This window comes from Micropterus dolomieu, linkage group LG20 (genome assembly GCF_021292245.1).
Source record: "Micropterus dolomieu isolate WLL.071019.BEF.003 ecotype Adirondacks linkage group LG20, ASM2129224v1, whole genome shotgun sequence".
NCBI lineage: Eukaryota > Metazoa > Chordata > Actinopteri > Centrarchiformes > Centrarchidae > Micropterus > Micropterus dolomieu.
Window position 1 is genome coordinate 10,277,885 of NC_060169.1, and position 25,768 is coordinate 10,303,652.

General features: G+C 40.7%; 1 protein-coding gene across 1 annotated transcript in view; it reads left to right on the forward strand.

Moving 5' to 3' along the window:
- Positions 1-10,558: 10,558 nt before the first annotated feature.
- The window catches only part of fbn1 (fibrillin 1), a 74,205-nt gene continuing 58,995 nt past the window's right edge, over positions 10,559-25,768 (forward strand). Inside the window, exons 1-8 of the mRNA XM_046033452.1 lie at positions 10,559-10,836; positions 11,047-11,328; positions 12,959-13,041; positions 14,409-14,507; positions 15,419-15,514; positions 16,093-16,188; positions 24,354-24,551; positions 25,346-25,471. Of these exons, the coding sequence (XP_045889408.1) occupies positions 11,138-11,328; positions 12,959-13,041; positions 14,409-14,507; positions 15,419-15,514; positions 16,093-16,188; positions 24,354-24,551; positions 25,346-25,471 (889 nt within the window). The 5' untranslated portion in view covers positions 10,559-10,836; positions 11,047-11,137. The remainder of the gene's footprint in view (positions 10,837-11,046; positions 11,329-12,958; positions 13,042-14,408; positions 14,508-15,418; positions 15,515-16,092; positions 16,189-24,353; positions 24,552-25,345; positions 25,472-25,768) is intronic.

Sequence of the window (25,768 nt, forward strand, 5' to 3'; positions counted from 1 at the left end):
TGTTTTGGGAAATTATGTGTGTCTACCTGTCTTATACGTCCATACAAAAACAGATAATAAAACTTAACAAACACTTATAAATTACACATCGTACAAAACTCACTTACAATGAGAGAAAGAGAGAGGTGCAGCTTCTCAGGAACGTGAGGGGGAAATTGTGTTTTACTGTTTTAGGGATTAAAAGATTTATCAGTTATTTGAGAAAATAATCATCTGATGTAGCGATAATTAAAACAAACATTAGTTTCATCCATACTTATAATATCTCTAGCCATTATATAACTTTTGTAATCATAAAAACAAAGGATTAAAGTCACTGACTAATGTCCAGTAGCCACCACTAAATTTTATGATAATCTAATTTAATTAAATCACTGATAAAGTCATCAGCGCCGGTAATAAATGCAGACCTTATTACAGTCCTCCTTTCCACTTCCACAATAAGACATTGAGAGGTTTTCAGCTTTCAGGACAATATTAGACTTATTAGAGGCTCTGAGAAATCAAAAGTCAGCAGCTGAACAGATACAGTAGACTCTGAATCTATGCAACCACGTGTTGTGTGTGCATTTGTTAGTACATGTGTGTGCATTCCTTGAACCCAGCCAGTAACATGACATGCCTCTGAAACAGGAAATGATAAACATTTAGTATAATCTTCAGGTTCTGTGGCTTTGGTTCAGATCCAGAGCATTAAAAAGCCAGAACTCTTTGAATTCCTTTATAGAATAAACTTGAGTACTGATAAGCCTGAGGACAGTAACTATAAACACACACACACGCATGCGCGCGCACACACACACACGCACACACACACACACACACACACACACACACACTCACATGTACACACATTGCACATATGACAAAGTGGACCCTGAAGCGCCTTAATGGAACAATTAAAGTCGTAAAAAGTGCCCAGAGTATGAGAGCATGAAATTGTTCCTCTTTTGAATGTTATCAGAGTCACACAGAGTTCAAATCTGGGAGGAAACAAAACAAGACACGGCCACTGACTGGGTTGTGTTGCAGCAGTTACTGGCATGCCAAAATCTACATGTATGTTCCTCTAGAGACAGAGAGTTGTAAGGTCTGCAAACAAATGCACACAAACAAAGTGACAGTCTGGTTTTTGTGCCTAGTTCTGTTTACTGTTTCCACAAGTCACGAACCAGTGAGGGCATGCTGTGGAGAGGAGCGAGCCAAAGGTCTCTGTTAAATGAGTATACAGTAAGTTGCTGGTGTGTCAGTGCAGAATAGATGAGTGTATGTAACCCCCACAGTGATCGACTCACTCCTCAGCAGTGCTCTACTTCTAGCTTTTACCTCCATCTTCTCTCAGGCCTCAGCCCTCTACCCCTGCTTCGCGGCTCTGATGGGTGTGTGGAATATTGGCTGTTGGCAGGCCTCTCTGAGCGGAAATACACACACACACACACACACACACACACACACACATACACACTCACTCACATGCATAACACACTGTGTCCTCAAGCACAACATGCCCTGGAGTTTCTTTACCTCTTCCAAATCTTCATCTTTCCGCTCTCTCTTTATCATTGCCCCTTTGGAAACTAGGTCAGTGTCAGTTCATGGCCTTAGCTTCTGCTCCAAGTATATGACTTTGTGTGCACATGTGTGTATGTTCATGTTCAGTTAGCAGCCATGCTTATCTGCCACTTGGCTTAAGAGCTTCCTTGACAATGTTTGTTTTCATGCCCTGTGCCGGTGGATTGGAAATCAAGTCTACATTTGTGTGTGTGTGTTTGTGACACGGTGATGATGAGGGGGTGGGGGATTCCAGGATTCTTGCACGAGGCAGCAGACAGATGTGGGAGACTTGAATCAAAACTTCTCTGTTGGCCAACTTCAAAATGCGACTTTTCCTCTAGTGTTGGTCTCTTTTCACTCTCCATTCCTCTGCCGTTTCCTCATGCTTTGGCCAGCAGCTCACACTTCTCCCTTGGATTTCAAGCCGAGGCTGAGAACTTGGATTCTAGCAGACACCAGGAGGGATGATTCAGTGTGTCTTTGTCATGCTGGACCTTCTGTTTGTGGTCCTGGTGTACTGGGGTCTTTTTAGCAGCTTGAAAAACATACTTAATATTTTCTCCTTTATTCTTCATGACCTTTCCTAATTTTATAAGAATTGCCCATAAACATGATTTTGAACTGAAGACATGTTACAGCACACAGCATTACTGCTCCCAAATCAAAATCTTCAGATTTGTTGTTCATAAGAGAAAATTTTACTCAAAAAACTTCACTATGCAGGATAATATACTGTACAATCCTTTGTCTTTGAATTACTTTTTGAGAAACAAATGGAATTTGTTTGTTGTTATTATTATTATTATTATTATTATTATTATTATAAGCCACACTTTAGTTAATGGCACTTAAATATCTCAACAACTGTATTGACATTTTGTACCAACATTCATGGTTCCCATGAATCCAACTGACTTTTATGATGCCTTCACCTTTCATATAGTGCCATCAGCAGATCAAAGTTTTCAAAGTTACCAGTGAAATATCTCAACATCTTCTAGATAGATTGGTGCCAAACTTTGTGGACATTCATAGTCTCTTTAGGAAGAATTGTAATAAATCTGACAATCTTCTAAATTTCCATCTTGTATTATCATCAGGCTAAAATATCAGTTTGTCCAATACTTCGACCAAACACCTGCAAAACTACTGACATTCCCTTCAGCCTCAGCTGTACTTTGTGTTTAGGGCTACTTAGCAAATGTTAGAATGATAACACGTCAAACTACATGCTAAACATTACCTGCTCAACATCAGCATCTTAGCATTGTCATTGTGACCATGTTATTACGCTGATGTTAGCATTTAGCTCATAGCACCTCTATCACTGCTTGAGACTCTTAGTCTTGTTTTTACACACACAGTAGTGAGGTCTATGACCAGCCGATGTCAACAAAACTCAAGGGTTAATTTCGGTGTTCAGCTCTTTTCCATCACCGCCATCTTTTGATCTACAGTATTTCTGTTGACAACCCCTTTCTCTTTCATCCTTCTGAACTCCTCTTCTATTCTCCCTTTTGCAAAGAAAGTGCGTATTTATATCTGAATTGATACCCTAGCATAAATGAATCCCATTAATACTGGGTCTCTAGTGTGTATATCTAAGTATATTTCTCTATGTGTCTATTTGCATGGAGTGTGTTTATGGGTCTCTACATCTGTGCTGAGTGTCTCTTACAGATGGTGGTGGTGAACCCCTGTCGGGAAAACTCAACAGGGAATGTTTTCCATCCCTAAGATGGTCAGATTTGTGTGGGGGACACTGACTCTGCGTAAATCACATGTGGAGGGGAGATAAGTGGGCGGTTAGACCAGCCTGGATGGGTGACTCAAGCCAAAAATACTATCCATTGTGCCCCACAGGGGACAGACCCTGAATAAATCTGTGTGTATTCAGTCACAGGGTGTGGACAAAATAAAATGAACACCTTATAATGTATTACAATTCAATATCACAAAATACATCACTGTCAGTGTAATGAACTCCAATGTGTATGAAAATATATTATAAACTATAAACACAACAATTTGGGGAATACACTTATTCGTTTTCTTAGAGTTAGATGAGAAGATTTATAACACTTTCATATGGTTTGCTTAACTTTGCGTTAGCAGTGGAAAACAGCCAGCCAGGCTGTTTCAGAAGGTTAAAAAAGTCATCCTGCTAACACCTCTTCAGCCAATTTTATACCTTTGCGTTAAGGGGTTATGGTGTAGTGAGGGCAGCTACATACATCGAGTACAAAGCTAAGTTGCAGCTGATGTGCGCTTTTTGAAAATAGAACTACATGTTTGGGCTACACCGGCAAAGGAGATACAACATGGAGACTGCAAAAACTGTGATCAGTCAGCTTGGGCTGCTTGTATTTTATCCTACAAGTGATGAGAATGGAGATTTTTGTTTACATTTCTCCTTTATTGCACAGCAGACAGTGAAAATGCATACTTTGAACCAGGGCAGAGACAGGGGTATGACATACAACTAGGGTCCCCAGAAAAGCAGGGACACTTTTGGTGATATGGACACACAGCAGTAGTCTAGTCTCTAGTATAGTCTCTCTATTTAACACCAGTTCTATAAATCACAGTCCACTGCTGCTCTATTTTACAAAGTAAATGAAATAATGTAAACACAATTATTAGGAATATAATTTAAGCCCCATCTAGCGCTGTGGAGGTGAACAGGGGAAGAACAGCAGTGAATCATAAATCACTCCCCTTGTGTTGACCAGCAAAATCCATCTTAAAGCCAGCTAATTCACACGTACATCTTGTTTGTTTAATCCACAGTCTTGTCGTCACTGTGAGGTTGTCTGGCACGTGGATATTCCTTTAAAGCCCCTGCTATTTGTAGCCTACTTTTGGTGCGTGTGTATGAAACCCCGTCCTCCTGCAAGTTCAAGAGTGTTTGTTGTTCCCATGAATACAAGCTTTTAATAGGGATCACATTGAGGATCTCTATACTTGTCTCCATCAGTGGGGGTGTTTTGATGCAATGTCCTGATTTCTCAATCAGGAGTGACACCAGAGGCCGAGGATTATGAGCGAAAAACATTCAGGATGAGTCACCAGCTATTAAACTCTGCTCCCAGGACACTTAGAAATGACTCATACAGTCAACCCTGTGTTCCTCCTTTCCTCACCCTTATAGCTATTGCTTAAAAGAGGCATCCCCACCATGAAAGGGACCAATTACAACTTTTTATGACCCAAAAAATTCTATTCTGTTGTTCTGGGGAAACAATTTTTAAGGGAAATGAGTTCACGCAGCGCCTAGGTACACACAAGGAAAATGATCCATTTGGAGGCGAAAAGGGATTCCTCCGAGTTATTTTGTGGTTATGTTTGATTTTGTGCTACAGAAGTGCACTGTATATGTGCAGTGTGTGTTAGTGAAGGAGACCATATGTGATAATATATGGCCAAGCCCAAACAGTTGATAGAATTCTATCATTACAATATCCTCATGACAAAAAGGCCAAACTCCAGAATCACAAGTAACCCCATTACACACACACATACACACATATGGGGAGACTCATTTCTGCTGCAGCTCATTTTCTTGAAATATTTCACATGAAAATTGGCAGCAGTTGTGCTGCAGAAGACAAAAGGAAATGAACCGTGGCTGCTGGAGCCAAAGACAACACACAGTGTGAGAAAGTCTCGCTACAGTTATGCTCGCAGCACAGTGAGAGACAATCTCAATCTGAGCTATTAAAAAGTGCCATGGGATATATGAAACACATAGGCAAGAAAATTAGTTGGTGAAGGAATATTTGTGATGTAGACAGAGAAATATTAGCTTCTGTCATGGTGAGCATTAAAGCAAGAAACAAGTAAATTACAGAACATGAGTTGTGTTATTATTAAATGACAATCACTTTGTCAACACACGTTGTCTGAGGGCTATTTGTTTTGGTATTAAAATACTACACCACTTTTTTATAACATCTGTTTCAGTCTTGCTATTTCAGGCCTTATACTTCAGCCATTTCAAGCCAGAGGAGAAAACATTCCCTAAAATGAAACCCACGCTCAGTTACGAACAGTAAAGAGATTAACTGGGAAAAGAATGGGGTGAGACCCAGAGGTGAGTGGGTAGTGGGCAGATGGAGGGTGGGTGGGAAGGTGGTGTCTTACTGTAAATGACACCTACTCTGTGTTGAGGAAAAGGGTAGCCTGGGCATCAGTTGTCTCCCACACTACAGCTTGTTGATGAGAAACATGACTTGACCTGAGAAACAATTTCTGCAGTCCACTCATCTCTGACATCACTGCTATCACACTAACAAAGTGGTGTGTGTGTGTGTGTGTTTTTGTGTGTGTATGAGTGTACACATGTCGGTGGTGTATCTGACTTGTTGTTGGCTTCTTATCACTTATGCATGAAAGGGCACTTTTACACGTGATGGTCAGCTTACGAGTCCCGAGGAGAAAGCTCGTACAACTTGTATAATGCCCACCTTATGTATCGGCATACATACAGATTAATTGGGTGATGGCTGTTACTGTTTCACATTTTCGATACAGACATGATAGTGGTATGTTTTCATCTATCTCAAAGCAAGAAAGCAAAAGCAAAAACACATTTCCCAAAATACCAAACTGTTTCTTTTAGTTCAGCATCTAGGTGAATGTACTTAGTTACTTTCCACATCTGACTGAATGAAAAGCTCCAATAGAAGCCTTTTGATGCTCAACGTCAAGAGTTTCTTGGTTGTTAAAGCCAGTGAGCTGTCTATGACTCCCACCAACACACCCCAAACCACTTTGCACTCTAGCACACAACTATTCACCTTCATCTCAGTTCCTCACACCCAGGTCACGCTTACGTCTCAGAGAGAGAGAGAGTCGAGGCTCCAAGACTACCAGGGAGAGGCTGTCTTACTGTCAAAACAATCCACTCCAATCAACAGACGCCACGTCTGCCCTCTGCCTCTCCGCCAGACTCTCTCATTCCTCGACTCAAGACCTTTTATCCTTTCCTTCGGACCTTTGTCTCTTCTGCCATCATCCCTCGCTACTCATACATACCATTTACAGTAATTGATGTTCTTATCTTACCACAAGTCCAAAAGTAAGACAAGTTTCAGTTTTCAATTATATTCTTATATCTTATATCACCAAACATACTTTCCAGTGCTTTCATTATCGTATTACTTCCACTATTATGGAGCACAAGGATATGGGTCCAAGAGTCCCAAATCTCAATGACAAGATAATAATAATGTAAAAATTTAAACAGTGTGTGTATGAGTGTACACAGAGAGAGATGGATTTCTCAGCAAGAAAGCTCTGAGAGAAGACAAATATTAAGTAAAGAAGGTGATTTGACTATAACTGCGATTATTAGTTACTCCAAACCATGTTAACAAGAAAACTTTTTTTTTTTTTTAATTGTTGTTAATGTTTTCCTATCTTGCCTTGGTAATAGCAAGTTACACAGTACATGATAGAAGAGATTGTTTTAAAGCTGGAAGTAAATGTAGATGGCCAGCTGCTTTGTATAATTATGGAAAGTCATGGCAAGTGACAGAGCAATACATTGGTAAATCCACTTGTTTCTTGTTTGACACTTTTGATAATATGAATTAACACAAACAAAAATAACACAGATGATGGCAGAAGTGGAAAGTAACAAAGTACATTTACAGTTACTTTGCAGATACAGATTAATATTACAAAATATAATCAGCAAGCAAATAAATTGCATGTATGCAAATGTATTATTATACCCAGAAGTACATACAGTTATTAAAATTAGCCCCACCTTTACCAGCTGCAGCATTACAGTAATGTACACATTAGTGCATCAATAATTATAATCCAGTTATATAACATACATTGTTCTGAAGAGGGACATTCTGCACAATGAATATTTTTCTTTTGGTGCTTTAAGTATATTTTAATCATGATTTTAATGCTAGGGATGTGACGAGATCTCGCGACACGAGATTCTCGTCAGGTAAAAAGCTGTCTCACGAGATTCACGCAAATTACATTTTTGACATGCTGTGAATCCACACATTAATTTTCTCTCGTAGTGAAATACAAATTATAACTAATAAGATAGACTCACGGAGCTGATCAACTCCGCCCAGCTGATGCCACACTGGCGTTCGCCTTGATAGTAACCGCACCGCTCGCGCTGTGAGTCCAGACAGCTGTAAGGAGTGGTAACGTAGCTGGTAGAGTTTTTCAACATAAACATCTAAAAACTGAAGCGCAGCCTGCTCTGTCTGGGACTGTGAGCTGCACTGGAATTTAACGTGTGGATTTATGGTGAGATTTCTGCCTGGTCAGAAGTTTTTCATGTACTTTCGGTTTCACATGCAGCATGCAGTCCCAAACTGCGTCGGTCAAACGGTCTGAAGGGGATAACGTGACTACCAGCGGATCAAAAATGTAATACACAGCAGAGTATAGGGCAAGTAGACTTCTCATTAAATGATGACGTTAAGTCTGGTAATATTTTGCCTTTTCCCTGGACATGTCAGAGAACACAGATATGTGGGAGAGATTATGAATGTGCAGAAAGTTTTGACCATGAGCAGAAAATCTGGTGAAACACAGGAGTTAAAGTCCAGGAGTTTATAACTAAATTAAAATTAAATAATTTGTCATTATGGTGAAAAGGTGCCACAGTCACATTTAAAGAGGTTACTTCCCCAAACAAAGACACAAAGAGGAGGGAAGACTAAATCATGACTCAGCAGGGATGATATTAAATAAGTTGATTTACAGGAGAAACTGATGGCAGCACGGAACGACTGAGAGCTGCACTGACTTATGTTCTGTTATAGATTTTGAATCATCACCTGCCACCTGAATTTTGTGTTTGTTTTTGTATAGATAAAATAAAATATCACCATAAACTTGTGCAGAAAAATTCATCTAAATGCAGGAAATAAAGTGTTTAATGCTCAGAATTTTTTTACATAATTCAGCATTAAAGATTTCTTAAAAATAGTGTTAAAATCTTGTCTCATGTCTCTCTTGAACCCAATCTTGAATCTCGTCTGGTCTGATCTTGTGGGTTAAGTGTCTTGTCACACCCCTATTTAATGCAGTAATTTTGTACTTTTACTTAGGTAAAATATTAAATGCATTACTTGTAAGAGAGTATTTTTACGCTGGTTTTTCTACTTTTACCCAAGTAAAATTAAGTACTTCGTCCACCACTGGATGATGGTCAAGATATTTATAATCTTCTACGACAGTAGGGAATGAGGCATCATATAGACAATTAAATCAAGTTGGAATACATGCATAAAATTAAATTATTTTATTTATTTATTTTTTTACAGAAATAGTAAGTTAATTCAGCTGATGACAGAAGTCAGGAGAGAGTTTTGTATTGATAACACAAGCATTTGAATCTAATTAGTAAAGTACTAAAGTATCATCAGCTCATAAAAGTCTTGAATATGTACTTTCAGAAGTGAGTTCATTAACATGCAGGAATGTCCAATGTTCATTTCCTCTGTTAGCGAGCAGGAAGATGAGTTCATTGGGGTTCGGTGAAGCGATTACCAGGAGAGCCAGCCCCTGTGGGGGCTCACAGGGCTTGAGGCTGTCTAAGAGAGAACTGTGGTAGTCGAATGAAGACATAACTATTAAAAAAATAAAGAAGCTTTGTAAGGACACTGATTCGAAAAAGTTGCATTGGATAGAAGCTGTTGAGAGCGAACCTGCAACATTGCACTGTGGTTGCACTCTGGGTGCTGCCTGACAGTTGGTTGTCTTGAGGCAGACACAGACTCTTGGCAGTATGTTCAGGAGTAAACGTGGTCTTGTCAGCAGTGATGGAGAGGCCTTGCAGAGGGCAGGACTTTCCAGGGGGAAAAAAGCAGTGCAGTGTTGTTGAGACTAAGTTTGAGGTGGTGGGCACACGTCCAACTGGAGATGTCAGCAAGGCTAGTGGAGATGCGTGCCTCAACCTGAGTGTCAGAGGATGGAAAAGAAAAGTTGTAGAAGTTGAGCTAATGATTTATATATATTCATAATATCCTGATGAAATACTACATAAGGCAAGACGCCTGTTGAAGCAGCTTAGGCAGGCCATCACTATTTTCTTTTTTGCTTCAACTTTGCACTGACCAAGAAGATATTTCATGTAACTATTATCTTGAACAAAACTGCAAAATCTAATGTGCCGAATCAACACATAAACTAAGAATAACAGCAAGCTGCAGCTGTGTTCAGACAAGTGTGAGAGGAGAATGTGGATAATAATGAACAGAAGAAAGAAGGAGAAAAAAGCTGATGGTGGAAACCAATGGAGTGGAATATACAGTGTCAGGAAGTTTCTCTTGGTTTTAGAGTAATAGCATACTTGAGAGAGGAGCCAGGCTGACTCTATATTTGCTGGGTGTGGCTGTAGGCATGAATCAGTGTGTGTGAAAACTATCACTGCAATGGACAAAATTCCTCAAAACATATTTTATGCACAGAGTTAATATTTACAGGACATCTAATACCGGTACTAAAGCATTTATTAAAGGGCTACCAACATTATGATAAATACAAGATAAGAATACCAGCCAAAGGGATGTTTAAAAACTTGATAACCTATCAGTTCTTATTAATGATGTGTAATTATAAATAATTAGTAAATGAGGTATAAACATTAATTAATCATTAATTACAACTCATTAACTGTTTAATCTATAGAGCATGTCTTGTTAGGAAGTGTAACTTGTGAACAGGTGCATCGTTTTAAAAAAAAAAAGCTAAATAATATCTCATAGTAGATTTATGATATTTATATCAAACTTTGACACTGATTTAGAAGTGTATTAGAAGCTTTGTCTTCGTCTTCCAAGCTTTTCTGGTTTGACTATATTATTATTATATAACAGTTAATAGTTCAAGCTAAAGGTCCAGAGCTCAACTTCTGCATTTTTTGCATTGAAGCTTTTGTATCGCGAGAGCAGGGGAAGAAAGGAAAAAACAGTTTTGGGGAAAGTTGAGCAGAGCAGGGATGAGGGAACAGCTCTGCTGTGAGGGAGAGACACAGTGACAGTTTTACCGTTGTCATCCTCTGGAATGCATCAGCTCCTCTAACTTATCTGTGCAAAGTCAACACACAACTGGATGCGCACGACCAGACTCCAAAAGTTACGATGTGCATCTATTTATAGCAGCTCAGCGAAAGGTTTGAGTGACTTTTCTTCTTCTCCGCAGTTTTCTTCTAAACGTTTATTCAGCAATACCTGCAAGTAAAAGTGAAGCAGTCCTCTGTCGAGTCTGAGGCGAATCTCCTGTTCAGGAGACAAGGTAAAGTAACGGCTCACTCCTGCGCAGTTTTGCACATTATCATTTTTACACTGCATACTTTTGCGACTCTGAGCTGAATGATTTCCTAACTTAATAATGGAAGATGTCATGTCACGCTACTTCTCAGAGTGCAGCAGAGTTGTTTTTCTTTTGTGCGCATCTCATGCACTCCCTGCGTCTTTACCATTTTTAAAAAATATTGTTTTGCAGCTTTGACTCCAGACTGAGGTCGACGGGGCTGGGGAACTAGTTAAGGAGACTTTTATTGCACCGAGCACTGGAGTTAGTCTTAAAAGTGGATATGCCGGACAGTAAGTGTAGAGGACGGCTGCTGCAGTTGGCCGTGGCTCTAGTGGCCTTGCTGTCGCTCTTCGCCGAGATTGGAGACGCAGAAGAGGTGGTGGACACCGGGGACACCGAGCTGATGACCAAGCAGACCGACTCCAGAGCCAGCAGGGCCAAGAGGAGGGGAGGGACGGACGTCCTCAGAGGGTAATGTGACCATGATAATCCTCATTAGTCCAATTTGGGAACAGTTTCTTTTCATTTCTTTTCTTTTCCTCCACTCTCCCACTCTATGCCAACTTTTAATTTAAATCGTTCTGTGTTTCATGTTCTGGCTCGGAGCAGGTGTCTGCTGTGTTCATGTATAACCTGTTAGACCTTCATGATCAGTGAAGGTCAGAAAACACTTGTGTGTGTTTTTTAATAAGGCAGACTGAGACCCATGAGTGACATTGTCTGTGATGGGAAGTTTGGAGCAAAGTTTTGTAATTAAATACTGGCAAGACTATCACATTCCTGCTGACTGCAATAATAAATTACATCCAAACAAAGGAGGCCATTGGTCGTGTGTGGCTGTGGCGAGAGAGAGAGACAGAGAGAGAGAGAGACTAACAGCCTAATCGGCTTTCAGGCCAAAAACACCACACCCCAATTGTGGATAAATCACATCTGCAGCTGTACACAGTGGGTCACTGCTGGAGAGGTTGTGTGTGTGTGTGTGCGCGTGCCTATGAATAAGAGAGAGAGAGAGAGAGAGAGAGAGAGACAGAAGGAAAGCAAGAAAGAAAAGAAAATAAAGAAGGCTATGTCCAATGATGACAGCAAACAGCTGATGAAGGTCATACAGTAGACAGCTTAATAAGCATTCTCTGCTGGCATTTTTATTTGACATACTTTAAGTTAATTTATCAGAACATCTGGGTTTAGAGACAGGAAGAGCATACCGACATGCACACTGTCTCATGCTGACTTACCACTATAAGAATGTTACAAAGATCCAACAGCCTTCATTATTGACATGATGGATCTTTTTGTAGTTACACTGTACAGTATATACACTGAGTCAATACATGCTCAGCAGGCGATTACAAATTCACATTCATGTAGGCCTGTCACATACCTGTAGGTGGCAGGATGGCCCAGGTGTTCACCATTATGTCAGATGAAATGTTTTTTATAGGTGCGTCAAAATTCTTTTGCAGCACCTTGTGCAGCGTAATATTTTCCTCAATAACAATGTTTTGCATTGGTGCCAAATGCTATGCCACACCCAACAGTTACAATTACCATAGCATAGTCCAGTGGCTCGAGACTTCCACAGTGGGTAACAAGATTAATCAAATGGGGTCATGTTATAATTGCAGGGGTAAAAAATAATACCCTATAATTTGTCTTTAAATTTACTTAATATGTATATAAACTTTATATTTTGACCTATCCTGTGATGAACTGGCAACTTGTCCAGGTTGTCCCCCCCCCCCCCCACTGTGACCCTGCACTGATGAGCGGGTGAAGATGATGGATGGATGGATGGATGGACTAAAAAAGAAGGGAAAGTTTTGGGAGGGCTTGTGTGTTTGCTAATCCTACAAATGTCACTGGAATTTTTGAGAAAATTGAGATTTGTTGTAAAAGTATGTGGATCTATGATCACTAAGCTTCCATCAGTAGACAGATATAGAGTGTCTAAAGACAGAGGGTGTTATATGCTGCATAGATTGTAAAGACGAAAGACAAATCTGTGATTATGGTCTGTGTATAAATAAAGTCTAGACTTGAGAGTGATCTGAACTGTGTGACATGGATTACTGACCTTCTGGTGCTGCGTCTTCAACAGACCAAATGTGTGTGGCTCAAGGAACAACGCCTACTGCTGCCCAGGCTGGAAGACTCTGACAGGAGGAAACCAGTGCATTGTTCGTGAGTATTACCTCCATTATTCGAGTACCATTGTAAATTCAGGTCAGGTAGAACTTTGAGCTTTGATCATCAACAGCAGTAGTTTTCAGAGACCAGCACCCTGCTGTTTTTTTTATTGGAGCCACCCAGTATCATACACATTACCTGAAGTTTTCTACTTTGTTAGGAAAAAAATCCAACAGGAATGTGACTCTTGCAAACCAGGATCGAATATTCACTTATTTTCAGCACATGAAAAAATGATCTAATAAATAATAGATAATAAACATAATAAATAAATAAATTTGCACTCTTTCTTGAACACTAATATCAAATAGCAGGAATAAAATGCACTATTATAGTAAAGATGTAACTCTCCTTGATTTATTGCACTTGTTCAGTGAGTCTATCATATGGAACCTATAGGTTCACTTACAAGGGACTGCACTGTAGTTTTCAAGTAATGGATGAACATTAAAAATCCTGACGGCTAACACTTTCAGAAATTTAGTTACTTTCAGATGGTATAAAGTTTGAACAGGTGAAAAAGTAAGCTTTGGAACTTTACTCAGGTACAAACAAAATATTACTATTGGTCACCCTATAATTTTACATTACCAATGGGTTAGTGTGGTGATAAGCCGACAGCATGACTTAAAACAAATGGGTAGTGGTCATTCATTTTGGTCCATTTACTCAGGTATTCTGGCAGTGGTTTCTTTTTTCTTTGCATTTCCTCCCCACCTCTCTCTCCCTTTCTCTCCCCCTCTCTCCCCCTCAGTCGGCAGGAAGGTCTGAGAGGCTGTAGAGTTGTGTGATTGCAGTCTGGCTGGTCGGCTGGCCGGATGCCTGTCGCGGCTCTAATGACATTGTTTAGCAGTGGGGTTCAGGGAATAGGGGTCAGTGGCTGGACTCTACCTGATGGGAGCTGGGGGCAGGGGACCTGCCAACTACAGTCTGTGGGAAAGAGAACAACTGAGTGAATAACAGCCAGAACCAACTGAAAACACACACTGGTACACATTTATGGCAACAAAGCTCAAAGAAGAAAATAGCTCGGCTCTGTTGCCAAGCGGGCTTCTGTAACTTAACCATAATGAAGGTTAAAGGGAACATTTGACCATATTCGGACTGTGGTCTGTTTGAGTTTTGAAATAATACTGGAGAGTTCAGTATGAGGTTTTGATCATGGCTTAAGTTGCACCAAATAAATTTTGACTTGAAATTCAAAATCTGCAGCAGACAGGCTGATAAGCAATGGGTTTTCTCTCATGCATGATCAAGACAAATCCTGCAACCATAAAGTGAGCATTGGACTGTTATTTTATCTTGCACCAGACAATGAACATTTTTATGTTGCTTATGTTGTGTCATGTGCCTCTTTGCAGCAATCTGCCGGAGTTCATGTGGAGATGGATTTTGCTCCAGACCCAACATGTGCACCTGTCCCAATGGCCAGATTGCCCCATCTTGTGGATCCAAGTCAGGTCATTAAACAGCACCTCCTTTTTCCCAAGGAGTGAACTCCTTCGACACTTGCTATCATCAGCTTGATGGGTTTTATTTTATAGTGTGCATAGATGGGGAGGGGTTAACTAGTACTTGGCCAACATAAACACGTTAATGTTATGAATTATGTAAATAGGCATGTATGTCGAAACAACTGTTTTTTGGTAAGCAAGGCCTATACCACCACACCCTATTGTTTGCATAAATATAAAGGATCTATAATATTTAGAAAAACATTTCACCATGCAGCAACAATAATGACAAACTGTGAAAGATGATAGATGACAGAATATGCAGCCATGTCATATTTTTTCCTCTGAAGGATATACATGAAAGAGACTGTAATTGGCTCATATTGTTTGAGTTCAGACCCCACTGTGGTGTTTGCATCTTTTTTCTTAAGTTTTCTTCTCCTCATCATGAGTAATGAGCACTAACTAGCATGGTACAAAAATATGAGATACTAAGCCAAAGAACCTCCTAAATACATCCCTTGAAACTGCCCCAAGCAATTGATATATGTTGTAATCACATTCTTGCAAATAGCGGTTAATCTTGTGGGTTTTTGTGTGCATGTTTGTGTGTGTGTTTGTGTGTAAGAGTTGATTGTGTGTGTGTGTGTATGTGTGTGTGTTTTGGAAGACTTCCACAGTCAACCTCTCTTCCATGTTGCTCTCTTGCAGCTCACAGCACTTCAGTTTAGTGTGCTCATCTGTTTGCAAACCATAAACCTCTAGGAAATTATATCTTAGCATGACATTTCAAAGAACCAAGGTTCAGAGTGATTTTTGTTTATTTTGTACATCTAATCTGCAGTGTATGTTTGTGTACTCCGAATTTAAATCCAACATTGCTCTGTGTGTATGTGTTTGTATTGTTCTATCTATAGTCCAGCACTGTAATATTCGGTGTATGAATGGGGGATCATGTGCTGAGGACCACTGCCTGTGTCAGAAAGGCTACGTGGGAAACCACTGTGGTCAACGTAAGGATCATCCCGAAAAGATCACTGTGACACACTTATTATTTTTGACATAATTTCAGAAAAAGCTATGCAATATAACCTCTATTTATAACATTTTTCATTTTAAGCTTGTGTTAAATACTAATTAGCAGATGTTAGCATACTAACACATTAACTAAGACGGTGAGCATGCTAAACAACAGCATGTTAACATAGATTATTATTGTGAGTATGTTGCCATGCTAGTGTTAGCTCTCAAAGCCCTGCTGTGCCCAATACAGCCTCACAGAGCCGCTAGCCTGTAGTTGTGTATTCACTGTTTTCCTGTTTAATGAAGGATCATCAACAGCCTTTCGGCTGTGCTCACTTATTTCACTTTTTTCACGTTTAGATAATGTGCCTAAACTGTTAGCTTGTGTGTAGCTGGTATTATTGATGGCTGCTTGTTCCCAGATTGTGACTATGTTCTCATAACCAATGTAAATGATGGCCAAAACTACAAACATAAAGCCCAAGCTATGTAAACCAGAAATATCCTTTTAATTCCTTGTTTTCTTTCTTTCTTTCATTGTTTGTTTTTCCTCTCCTGTCTTCTCCAGCGGTTTGTGAAAATGGCTGTCTTAATGGAGGACGTTGTGTTGCTCCCAACAGATGTGTGTGCACCTACGGCTTCACCGGGGCTCAGTGTGAGAGAGGTACAGTCATCAGTGCCACACTGCAGTACTCAGCATTTCTCCTTACTCATCTTACATCACACTGTCTCTGTGCTCTACAAATGTGATTTGATGTTGAATGGCGGTTGTTTTTTGTGACTGAAGATGATTCCTTCTTAGTAATGCCAGTGGCTCCAGGAATGTGGTTTGTTGTGGAACATTTGCATGACAAGCTTGAGCTCAGAAATGACCATTATTTTCCACATCTGCTCTAAAACGACATTCTGGGGAATGTAATGTCTTTCTAAATGTGCGCTGTTTGTTAACTGAAGACCTCCCAACCTCCTGTGGTTGCTCTCTGGCATATGTGAGCAAGGCTCCAAAGTATACAAGCACACGCAAAGCAAGGGCAGCATGCGCTGTGTTTGTGAGTGAAGCGTACTCATATGCAGGTCTGTGTGTGTGTGTGTGTGTGTGTGTGTGTGTTTTGTGTATGTGCTGGGGGTCTGTGGTGGTGATGACCTGTAGAGGTCAATGTGGTGACCTTGTAAAGCTAATATTTGGATTTGCAGCAGAGCTCCTAATTAGTAATGTCCCTTTTAACGAGGCCCTGCTTCAGGAGCCTGTCAGTGAGGTTTGCCTAAGGATTTGTCCTTTGGTTTACTTTAGTGTTTTCTTCAACCCTGCAACGAATAAGACACTATCTGGTTGCCTGGTGGGTTAACGCCAGGCCTTATCTGCAGAAGCACACTTCTACGTGTTGTAACTTTGGTTTCCACTCTTTCCTGCGGAAGCTTGGCCAAAGAGTTTGTGAGACTGTAGAGGAATTCAAATGAAGAACTTTATTTTTCAACCCACAGTATCTTCTAGCTGTTCATACTTTTCCGGTGAACACAAGGAATCTCAGAAACTCTCTGCTGTTGTGTCTTGTGTAATGGTTTCTGATGAAGAAATCATGTACGGGTAAAGAATTCAACCACATTTGGTTTTAAAACTTTGATTTGCCATGTAAGGTGACAAGCATGCAAACTGTCTGCTGCTTTATGAATGGTGGTTTCTTGTCTGCTATGAAACAGGCAGACTTTTTGTTGTGTGTGTGTTTGTGTGTGTCTGGGAACAGCTGCTTGGAGACTAACTTCCATTTTCAGTCGTTCATCTTAACAAGAGTATATTGTGCCGGACTGACATGAGGTATTCATTTGTGTCATTGTGTGTTCACGTTTCCATGCTATCCAAGATTTAGATATGTCTGAACTGGCCAGTGCAGGGTGTTAATGTAGTATTCAGCAAAAATGCTGAATATATATTCTCTGGTTCCAGCTTCTGAAAGGTGAAGATTTGTTGCTTTTTCTGTTTTGTGTCATTGCTAATTGAATATCTTTGGGTTTTGGACTCTTTAAGCTATTTGAAGATGTCATGTTAGGCTTGGGGGACTTGATGGGCATTATTCACAATCACATTTTGTCGCATTTTATTGACTGATTAATAAAAATAGTTACAATAGATTGATCAATAATGAAAATATTCTGTATTTTCAGCCCGGAAAGTTATCAGTTATTTGGTCCTTTATTTTGCAAGAGAGGTAGAGAAAGTAGGCCAACGAATACAGTGGCATTTTGGGTTAAGTTACTTTCACTGGAATTTCCTTGGCTACGATCCATCACCTCCCAAGGGAAAGACATTGTGCTCTCACACAAACACAAGCACATACATAAACTACATGTGCACACACATCCATGCACACATGCACAACCCCACACTGTTTTTAATGCAATTTACAGAACTGTACCCTATTAGGCGTGATCTTATCATATTAGCACGAACAAGGTTTTCCACAAACACATGATCTGACCAGAGGAGATGTAGCTGCACTCAGGACTCAGAGGTTTTCTTGGATATGGAAAGATCCTGTTGCTATCATGGCTCAACATGAACACATCACGACTGCAGAGCTTTGTGACTTTGAGCTATATTGCCAAAGTGACTGATGGTCTGCTAACCAGTGGTCCCACCACCAGGCACAGCTGACGGCAGTGAAAATGCAGCCTGGTACTTCAACGTGTTCTTTGTTGGTTGCAAATGTGATTTAGGTTGGAATGTGGGATTGGTGAGATCCAGCCACACTGGTGCTAATCGCACACAGGGCTCTTTGCTTCTCCTGCAGAGTCATTCAGCTACAGAGCAATAAAGTCAAGCTTTTGGTGTGACGCAATGGAGTTCACTTGGGATGGTGGTGAAACACTGGCCTGAAACATAGTGACACGTGAGTTACACAGTCAATAAGTCAGCAGTCACTGACTTTCCCCTATTAGGGTCTGTTCTAGCCCAATGCGAACCTCAGTAGATAGATAACCAAAAGTGTGTGTCCTGTGTGTGTTTGAGTGCGTGCTTAACTTGTTAGTCCTGGGAGGATGGAGAAATTTGCTGACAGGCCAATAGGGAAGGCCCCACCCTGATATAAGACCAATGCAAGCGCACATATTCTGTGTAAGGATGCTGTGAGCATCACCAAGCGGCAGAATAAGGGAGGGTGGATGTGAAAAAGGTGGGCAGATTTTTGTGTGGGTGTGTGCAAACATTTTGGAGTTAATCCAGGAAACTCTTTTGACCCACTTCCCAGCGGGCTTCCCTCCTGTTCACACCGAGGCTGTTGTTGTGCGTAATCTCACCGGTCACTAAGGAAGCCAACATCTCTATTGTGTTCCAAAAGTAACTGCACCTCTGCACACACATGAAATCACTAGCTAATGAGAGTCAAAACAAACTACCTGCTCCCATATTAAGATGCAAGTTTTCAGAAGCAGCTACCATAATTGACGTGTTTCCAAAAGTAGAGCAGTAAAGCAAAAACAAGACAAAAATTTTTCTTTAAAAAAATGTTTTGAGGTCATCTCTGGCTAGACTGTGGATGAGGGGTTGGGCCATTGGTTGAGGTTCTGTGTGTGTGTGTTTGAGTGCGTTTATGTGTGAACACGTGCGATTGCTCCCAGATGTACAGGACATGGGTGGATCCCCCAGCTGTATGCAGTTCATGGAGAGACAGTAAAATGACAGATGAAATGACACCACTTTCACCCTAAAGCTGTCCGCCTCTCCCTGTTTACCTCAGCTGACTGTTTAGGTGCTGCGCTTGTATTTGCATTTTCATGCTCATGCTTTGTGTTTTTAGTGCTTCCTCTCCTCCACAAACAGCTGTAATAATCAGGAATTATGTCAGATGGATTATGTGTGGCAGCCCAACTGTAATTACGCATAAATCTTACAGTGATGAAAAGAAAAACTTGAGTTCTTTACACAGTCTGCTGTACTCAGTTTATATGGGCGCCATGCAAAAACTTTCCATAGCTCCTGTAATTGATTTTAAGGTAAATCACATAATGTAGGCTTTGAGTAGCTACAGAAGATACCTGTCAAATGGTTTGGTTTCTTGTCTGAAAGCTTAAACATTGTTGAAAGCAGTGGTGGAAGTATTCTGATCCCTTACTTAATCAGGCATGTGACTGGCAAAGGGCAAAAAAGCAGGAAAATATACTGAGACCACCCGACACCCCGATTAAACTGGCGGCGGCTCTAACATGGAAGGTAAAGCAGGACAAATGACAATAAGTTATTTAATGGATGTGTTGCAGTGGGAATCAAAGACAAGGGTCTAATCCACTGCACCATCGCAACCTCTCTATAATAATTATTATTTTGTATAAATTTTTTACCAAACTCCAACAGCTAAATGTGCAACATGAAACATGAAATAATTGAGTCTATAACTAAATAATGTAACTACTAACTTTCAAATTAGTTCAGTTGAAGTTAATAGATGATTTTTAATGAATAAGAGACAGCAGCAAAGGTTGTTGCCTGTTTAAGACCTGGTGGCCTGACTGTTAAAGAAACACTTATATTATTCAGTAAACTCAAACAGCTGATCAGTCTCTATCTGTTGGAAACTGTAGGAAAAAGTTTGACATTTCAACTCTGGCAGCGGGTGGGCGTGTGCCTGAGACGAGAACGACCGCGACAGTTTAACAGGATCGCGCCAGTCACACAGAAGCCGTTGCCATGGTTACCTCGCGGAGCGCTCGTTTGCCTGTCTGTTGATGAGGAGCGCAGAGCGACCCGTGTGAAAAGGCCTTATATAGCCTAAACCTTGTCACAACCATTCACAAGAAATTAATTAATAACGTGCCAAAACCTTTAACCTCTTTAACCAGATGTGTCCCTTTACTTAGGCCCACTACTGGGTGATAGCCTATTATAACGCCACTCGCTCCCGATGAGTCCAAGCATCGCTGGCAGCAGCGGACGGAGTTTCTCTCTGAGTTTCACATTGCTGTGTTGCTTTAGCTGATGCTTCAATTAGCCTAAGTATAAATGTAGAACTGTTCGCGATTGAAAACTTTACAACGGACAACAATGTTCTTTGCATCTTAGACTGTGACACAGTAATGGCAATAACGTTACTTATAGCTCTCTCTCCCTGTTCTCCAGCTGACTTTAATAACATAAGGTCCAGCCGCGGTCGGTTTTCATCCTACCTGTCAAATAGGAAGTTTTGTGTGTCTGTAAACAACTATGTCTCTTCGTTCTGTCCAGTTAAATATGGTGTGCCTCAGGGGTCGGTCTTAGGACCATTTTGTTTTCCTTGTATCTGCTTCCCCTTGGACATATTATCCATAAACATGGTATTTCTTTTCATATTTATGCTGATGACACACAAATGTACTTGCCCGTCAGATCCACAGACCCTGAAATGCTGAGTTCACTTACCGACTGCCTTTGTGAAGTTAAAAAATGGATGTCAAATAATTTCCTCCAGCTGAACTCAGAAAAAACAGAAATCCTGGTCATCGGGTCCCAGCAGATGGCAAAACAAATACTGCCATCTGCTGGTTCCCTAGTAAATCACATTAAACCTGTTGTAAAGAACCTTGGTGTCTGGTTTGATAGTAATTTAAATTTCCAGCAGCACACCACAAAGCTTGTTCAATCATGTTTTTATCAACTTAGAAATATAGCAAAAATTCGATCTATGTTAACTTTTAAGGACACCGAGACCATTTTACACGCCGTCATCTCATCATGCCTGGATTATTGCCAACAGCCTTTTCACTTGTTTAACCCAGAAATCTACTGATCGACTCCAGACTGTCCAGAACTCAGCTGCCTGGCTTTTAACCAGAACAAAGAAATATGACCACATTACCCCTATTTTAGCTTCACTACACTGCCTCCCAGTGTGTTTTAGAATTGACTTCAAAATTTTATTGATCACTTTTAAAGCTCTTCATGGCCTCTCGCCTTGTTATATTTCTGATCTTTTAGTCCCATACACACCAGCACGTACCTTGAGATCCTCGGGCAGAGGTCTGTTGTCTGTTCCAGAGTCTCGACTGAAAACTAAAGAGGACAGAGCGTTTGCTGTCAGGGCCCCGAGGCTCTGGAACAGCCTGCCCGAGGAAATCAGGTCGGCTGAGTCAGTGAAATCTTTTAAGTCCCTTCTTAAAACATACTTTTGTAGGAGAGCCTTTCCCGATCTTATTTGACTTTATTTTATCCCTTTTATTTGGTTCTATTTTACTTATTTATCTTAAATGTGTATTTTGGTCTTTTCAATGTTTTCTTGCTTGTATTGTTGTCTATGCACTTGTTGAAGCACTTTGTAACTTGTTTTTGAAAAGTGCTCTACAAATAAAGATTATTATTATTATTATTATTCACGTCAGGGATGGTGCGTTCAGTAGCGCACCGTTACTTGGATTAGTAACTGTAATAATACAACTGTTTTGGTCTATTACTGCCAAACACATTACGTACCACTGATGTGCGAGAGTGCCTGTGGTACACACTGCGCAGGTGTGGAATTGGCAGCTGAGCGTTAACGAACATCCTTGATACTCAGAAGGGAAAAAAAATAAAAAATCTGTAATTTTTTATTTATTACAGATCTGCATGATTCACATGCATCACATTTTCAGGCTGTCTTAATTCAAAGTAAAAATACAGCAATTTTAAAACAAGCCATTACAAGTCTTACATTCAAAATTTGATTTAAATAGAAAAAAATGTGGGTAAGTATCATAAGTAAAAGTTGCAGCCCGTTTAATGTTGTTGAGTTACTGTTACTTTTACTTTTAAAGGAATAGTTAGACATTTTGTTAAACATAATCATTACCTTAGATATTTAGAATCATACCACTCACAAATGTGTCTCTTAAATATGAAGCTGGAACCAGAACATGGCTAGCTTAGTTAAGCAGAGCCTACAGACTGGACACAGGAGGCAACAGCTAGCTTGGCTCTATTTGAAGGTAAAATAGTGTAAGAACAGGTGCATATTTTGGAAAATACTAACCTTTAGACAGAGCCAGGCTAGCTGTTTCAAGTATTTTTGCTACTGTATGCTAACCTAACCGGCTCGTGGAGGTAGCTTCATTCACGCTGGAAAGATGTAGGATAATTTTTCTGTTCGATATCTGGAAGAAGGCGAATAACCGTGGGCCTATTTCTCAAAATGTTGAACCATTCCTTAAACATTGTAACATTTTAGGTTTAGGTTATGTTACAATGCTTCATGTCATCTGAGTTTAGCATGTGTTGTTTAGCATGCAAGTTATTCTTGAAAGTAGTAAGTTCCAGCTTTCTGGTAGCTCTCAAATGACTGTAGTGGATTAAGAATATTTCCCTCTGAAATGTTGTGGTGTAGATGTTGCCCAAAATGTAAATACTCAAACCTCAAAACTGTACTTCAGTAAATGTAGCTAGTTACTTTCCACCCTGAGTGGAACGAGAAGAAGACTAAGAATCAAAAGCATTCGGTCTCCAGTAGAGCCTGAGCAGGAGGGAGTGAGAAAGAGAAGGAGAGATGACCCAGTTCTGTTTCACACAACGCTGGTGCCAGAGGCATAGAGACCGTAGAAGCTGTGGTGCACGTGACGGGTCTGGGCTGGGCCCTGGTCCACACGGGAAACGCACAATGTCTCGTTTGTTTTAAATGACTGCGCTGTTGGAACTGGTCTCCCTCTTTCCTCTCGCTGTTTGTTGTCTGCCGTGAAATGTGGAAATGATTTTTGCCTTTGGATCACGTCCAGATTCTACTGGGAGGGATGAGTTTTTTCCACTCTCTTTCTCGCTGTCCCTATCTCTGTTTCACCATCTTCCAATCCTTCACCTGATAAGATTCAGTGATTTTGTTAAATCTGTGGGGAGTTTGCAACTAAGGAGTGGTGTTTGGACAGAGGATGAAGTGATGGGATAGATGCATACAAGCAGCGGGATCAAGGGAATTAGGTTTAAACCAGTTTGAAGGGGAGGAGAGAATCTCGATGGAGGGACTTTCTTCACACTATTGAGCTCATATTTATTATATGTTTTTTCGTTTTAATTCTAGGCTGCTGTAGCTAGTGTGGAAATCACCTACTGTGTTCCATAGACACACCCTGTCAGCCTCTGCCGGCCTTAGGGATGATGACCTATTCCGTAGATTATGTATTACTAGAAAAGTAATAAAAATCAGCACACCACATGGTAAATGTGCCATTTTGCCTTAAAAACACAATGCAAGTAACTAAAGCTCTGATGATCATATAATATGTGCAGCAGACTGATTTTTCATTGTCTGGGTGTTCTTGCTTATTGTAGCTTTTGCCTATTGCTCTCCACAGCCGCCCACACAACTTTAAAAGGTTTTCCAGACCCCTTCCCTATCTCTGCTTTTCTCTATCACACACACATACACACACACACGCACGCACACGCACGCACACACGCACGTACAATGCACCTGAGAGCCAGACCGATTAAAATGCCAGCAACAGACAATGCATTCTTTATGGAGCATGATACTGTCTGCTCTGCAGCACTTTCATCACATATAATGTGAGTGAGTTGTAGATGTCAAGAAAAATTATATTCAGATTGAGCGTTTCTGGTTGTGTATTCCAGACAGTTAATCACTCACAGAATCAAGTTCAGGTTCTATGTTTTTCAGCATTTGCTTTAGCTTTCTTTATCACATTTGGGGTTGAAATGTTTTACAAATTAACTGTTTTGCAGTTTCTTATATCTAAAATACTTCAACCAGTGGAAATGTTTTTTTTTTCCAAATTTCTGTTTGAATGGCTACCAAACCTTGCTGTTTTGCATTGCGTTTATACTGAAAATAAAGAGACAAATTGTTTTCACAAAAGCAAATTCCTGCTTTGCCTCTACAGACTACCGCACTGGGCCATGCTTCGCCTCTGTGAATAACCAGATGTGTCAAGGCCAGCTCACAGGCATTGTGTGCACAAAAACTTTGTGCTGCGCCACAGTGGGACGGGCGTGGGGTCACCCCTGTGAGATGTGCCCAGCCCAGCCTCACCCCTGCCGAAGAGGGTTCATACCAAACCACCGCACTGGGGCGTGCCAAGGTAAAGTCTGTTCCTCAGTGTCTCTGTCTCTTTTTCTGTTTTTGTCTCTTTCTTTCTCTCTCTCTGTCACCCTCCCTCCCCTCTCATTTGAGTAAACTTCTGCTTCTGTTCTCTCTGCCCCTTTTAACTCCTTCTCCCTCCTTGTCTGCCTTCACCCCTCTTCCTCTGTCATCCCCTCATCTCTACCCATCATCCCCTCTCCAGAGGATTATTTCTAATTGGGTTAAATTGGGGTGGGCGGCAGTGCCTCCTACATGTGTATGGAATGCCTGCAGACCCCTGCTGGGGTGGGACTGTCAGAGTCAGTAACACGGGTCATTGGCAGTGCCACGTGGGAGAGCTCATTTCTGCTAAGACGGCCCTGTGCCTGCTTGCTCCAGACCCAACAACATCAGAATCTCTGCAGGGGAGGCGGCCCTGAGCCAGGACCCAGAGGAACATGGAGTACTCTGGGACTGCATCAGGTCACAGCCTCCTGGAGGTTTTTAGGCTTAGACCTACGTTGTAATCTGTCATATTCCTTAAATTAATTTAATTTAATCACCAATGTACCTCGCAAAATCACAGATTCCAACTATAACCTTCTATCTGACTGTAGACCTGTCCTTTCTATATTTATCTCCCTCTTTTTTATCTCTTCCTTGGTCGATTTGGCTTCAGTTTCTCTATATTATTGTATTTGACCATCTCTGTGTCTGTTTGTCTGGATTTGAACATTAAAGCAATCTGTGTCCATGTGTGTTTGTTCATCTGTGTGTTATGGTGTGTATTAATTGTATTCTTTGTATGTACAGATGTGGATGAGTGCCAGGCCATCCCTGGCATCTGTCAAGGAGGAAACTGTATCAACACAGTGGGATCCTTTGAATGTAAATGCCCCGCTGGGCACAAGTTCAATGAGGTCTCACAGAAATGTGAAGGTAAGAATCAAAGCAGCAGCCATCACATTAAAACTGTGAAATGTCTGACTTTCAGTGTTAGCTTGAATGACAGATCAGGCTAAAATAAATTATATAACGGTGTGAAAGTAGAGTTGAAAGCCATATCCGTCTAGTTGTGGTTAACTTCCCCTCAGTCGCGGTATTCTGATTGTTACTTTGTGGGGAGAGACCACACATAAGCCACTTTGCCCTTCCTTTGAAATATGTTTAATTAAATCATAGTGGCACTCAACTCAGTTCTTTCAGTAATCCTGTATAACACATTTCAGTAGTTTT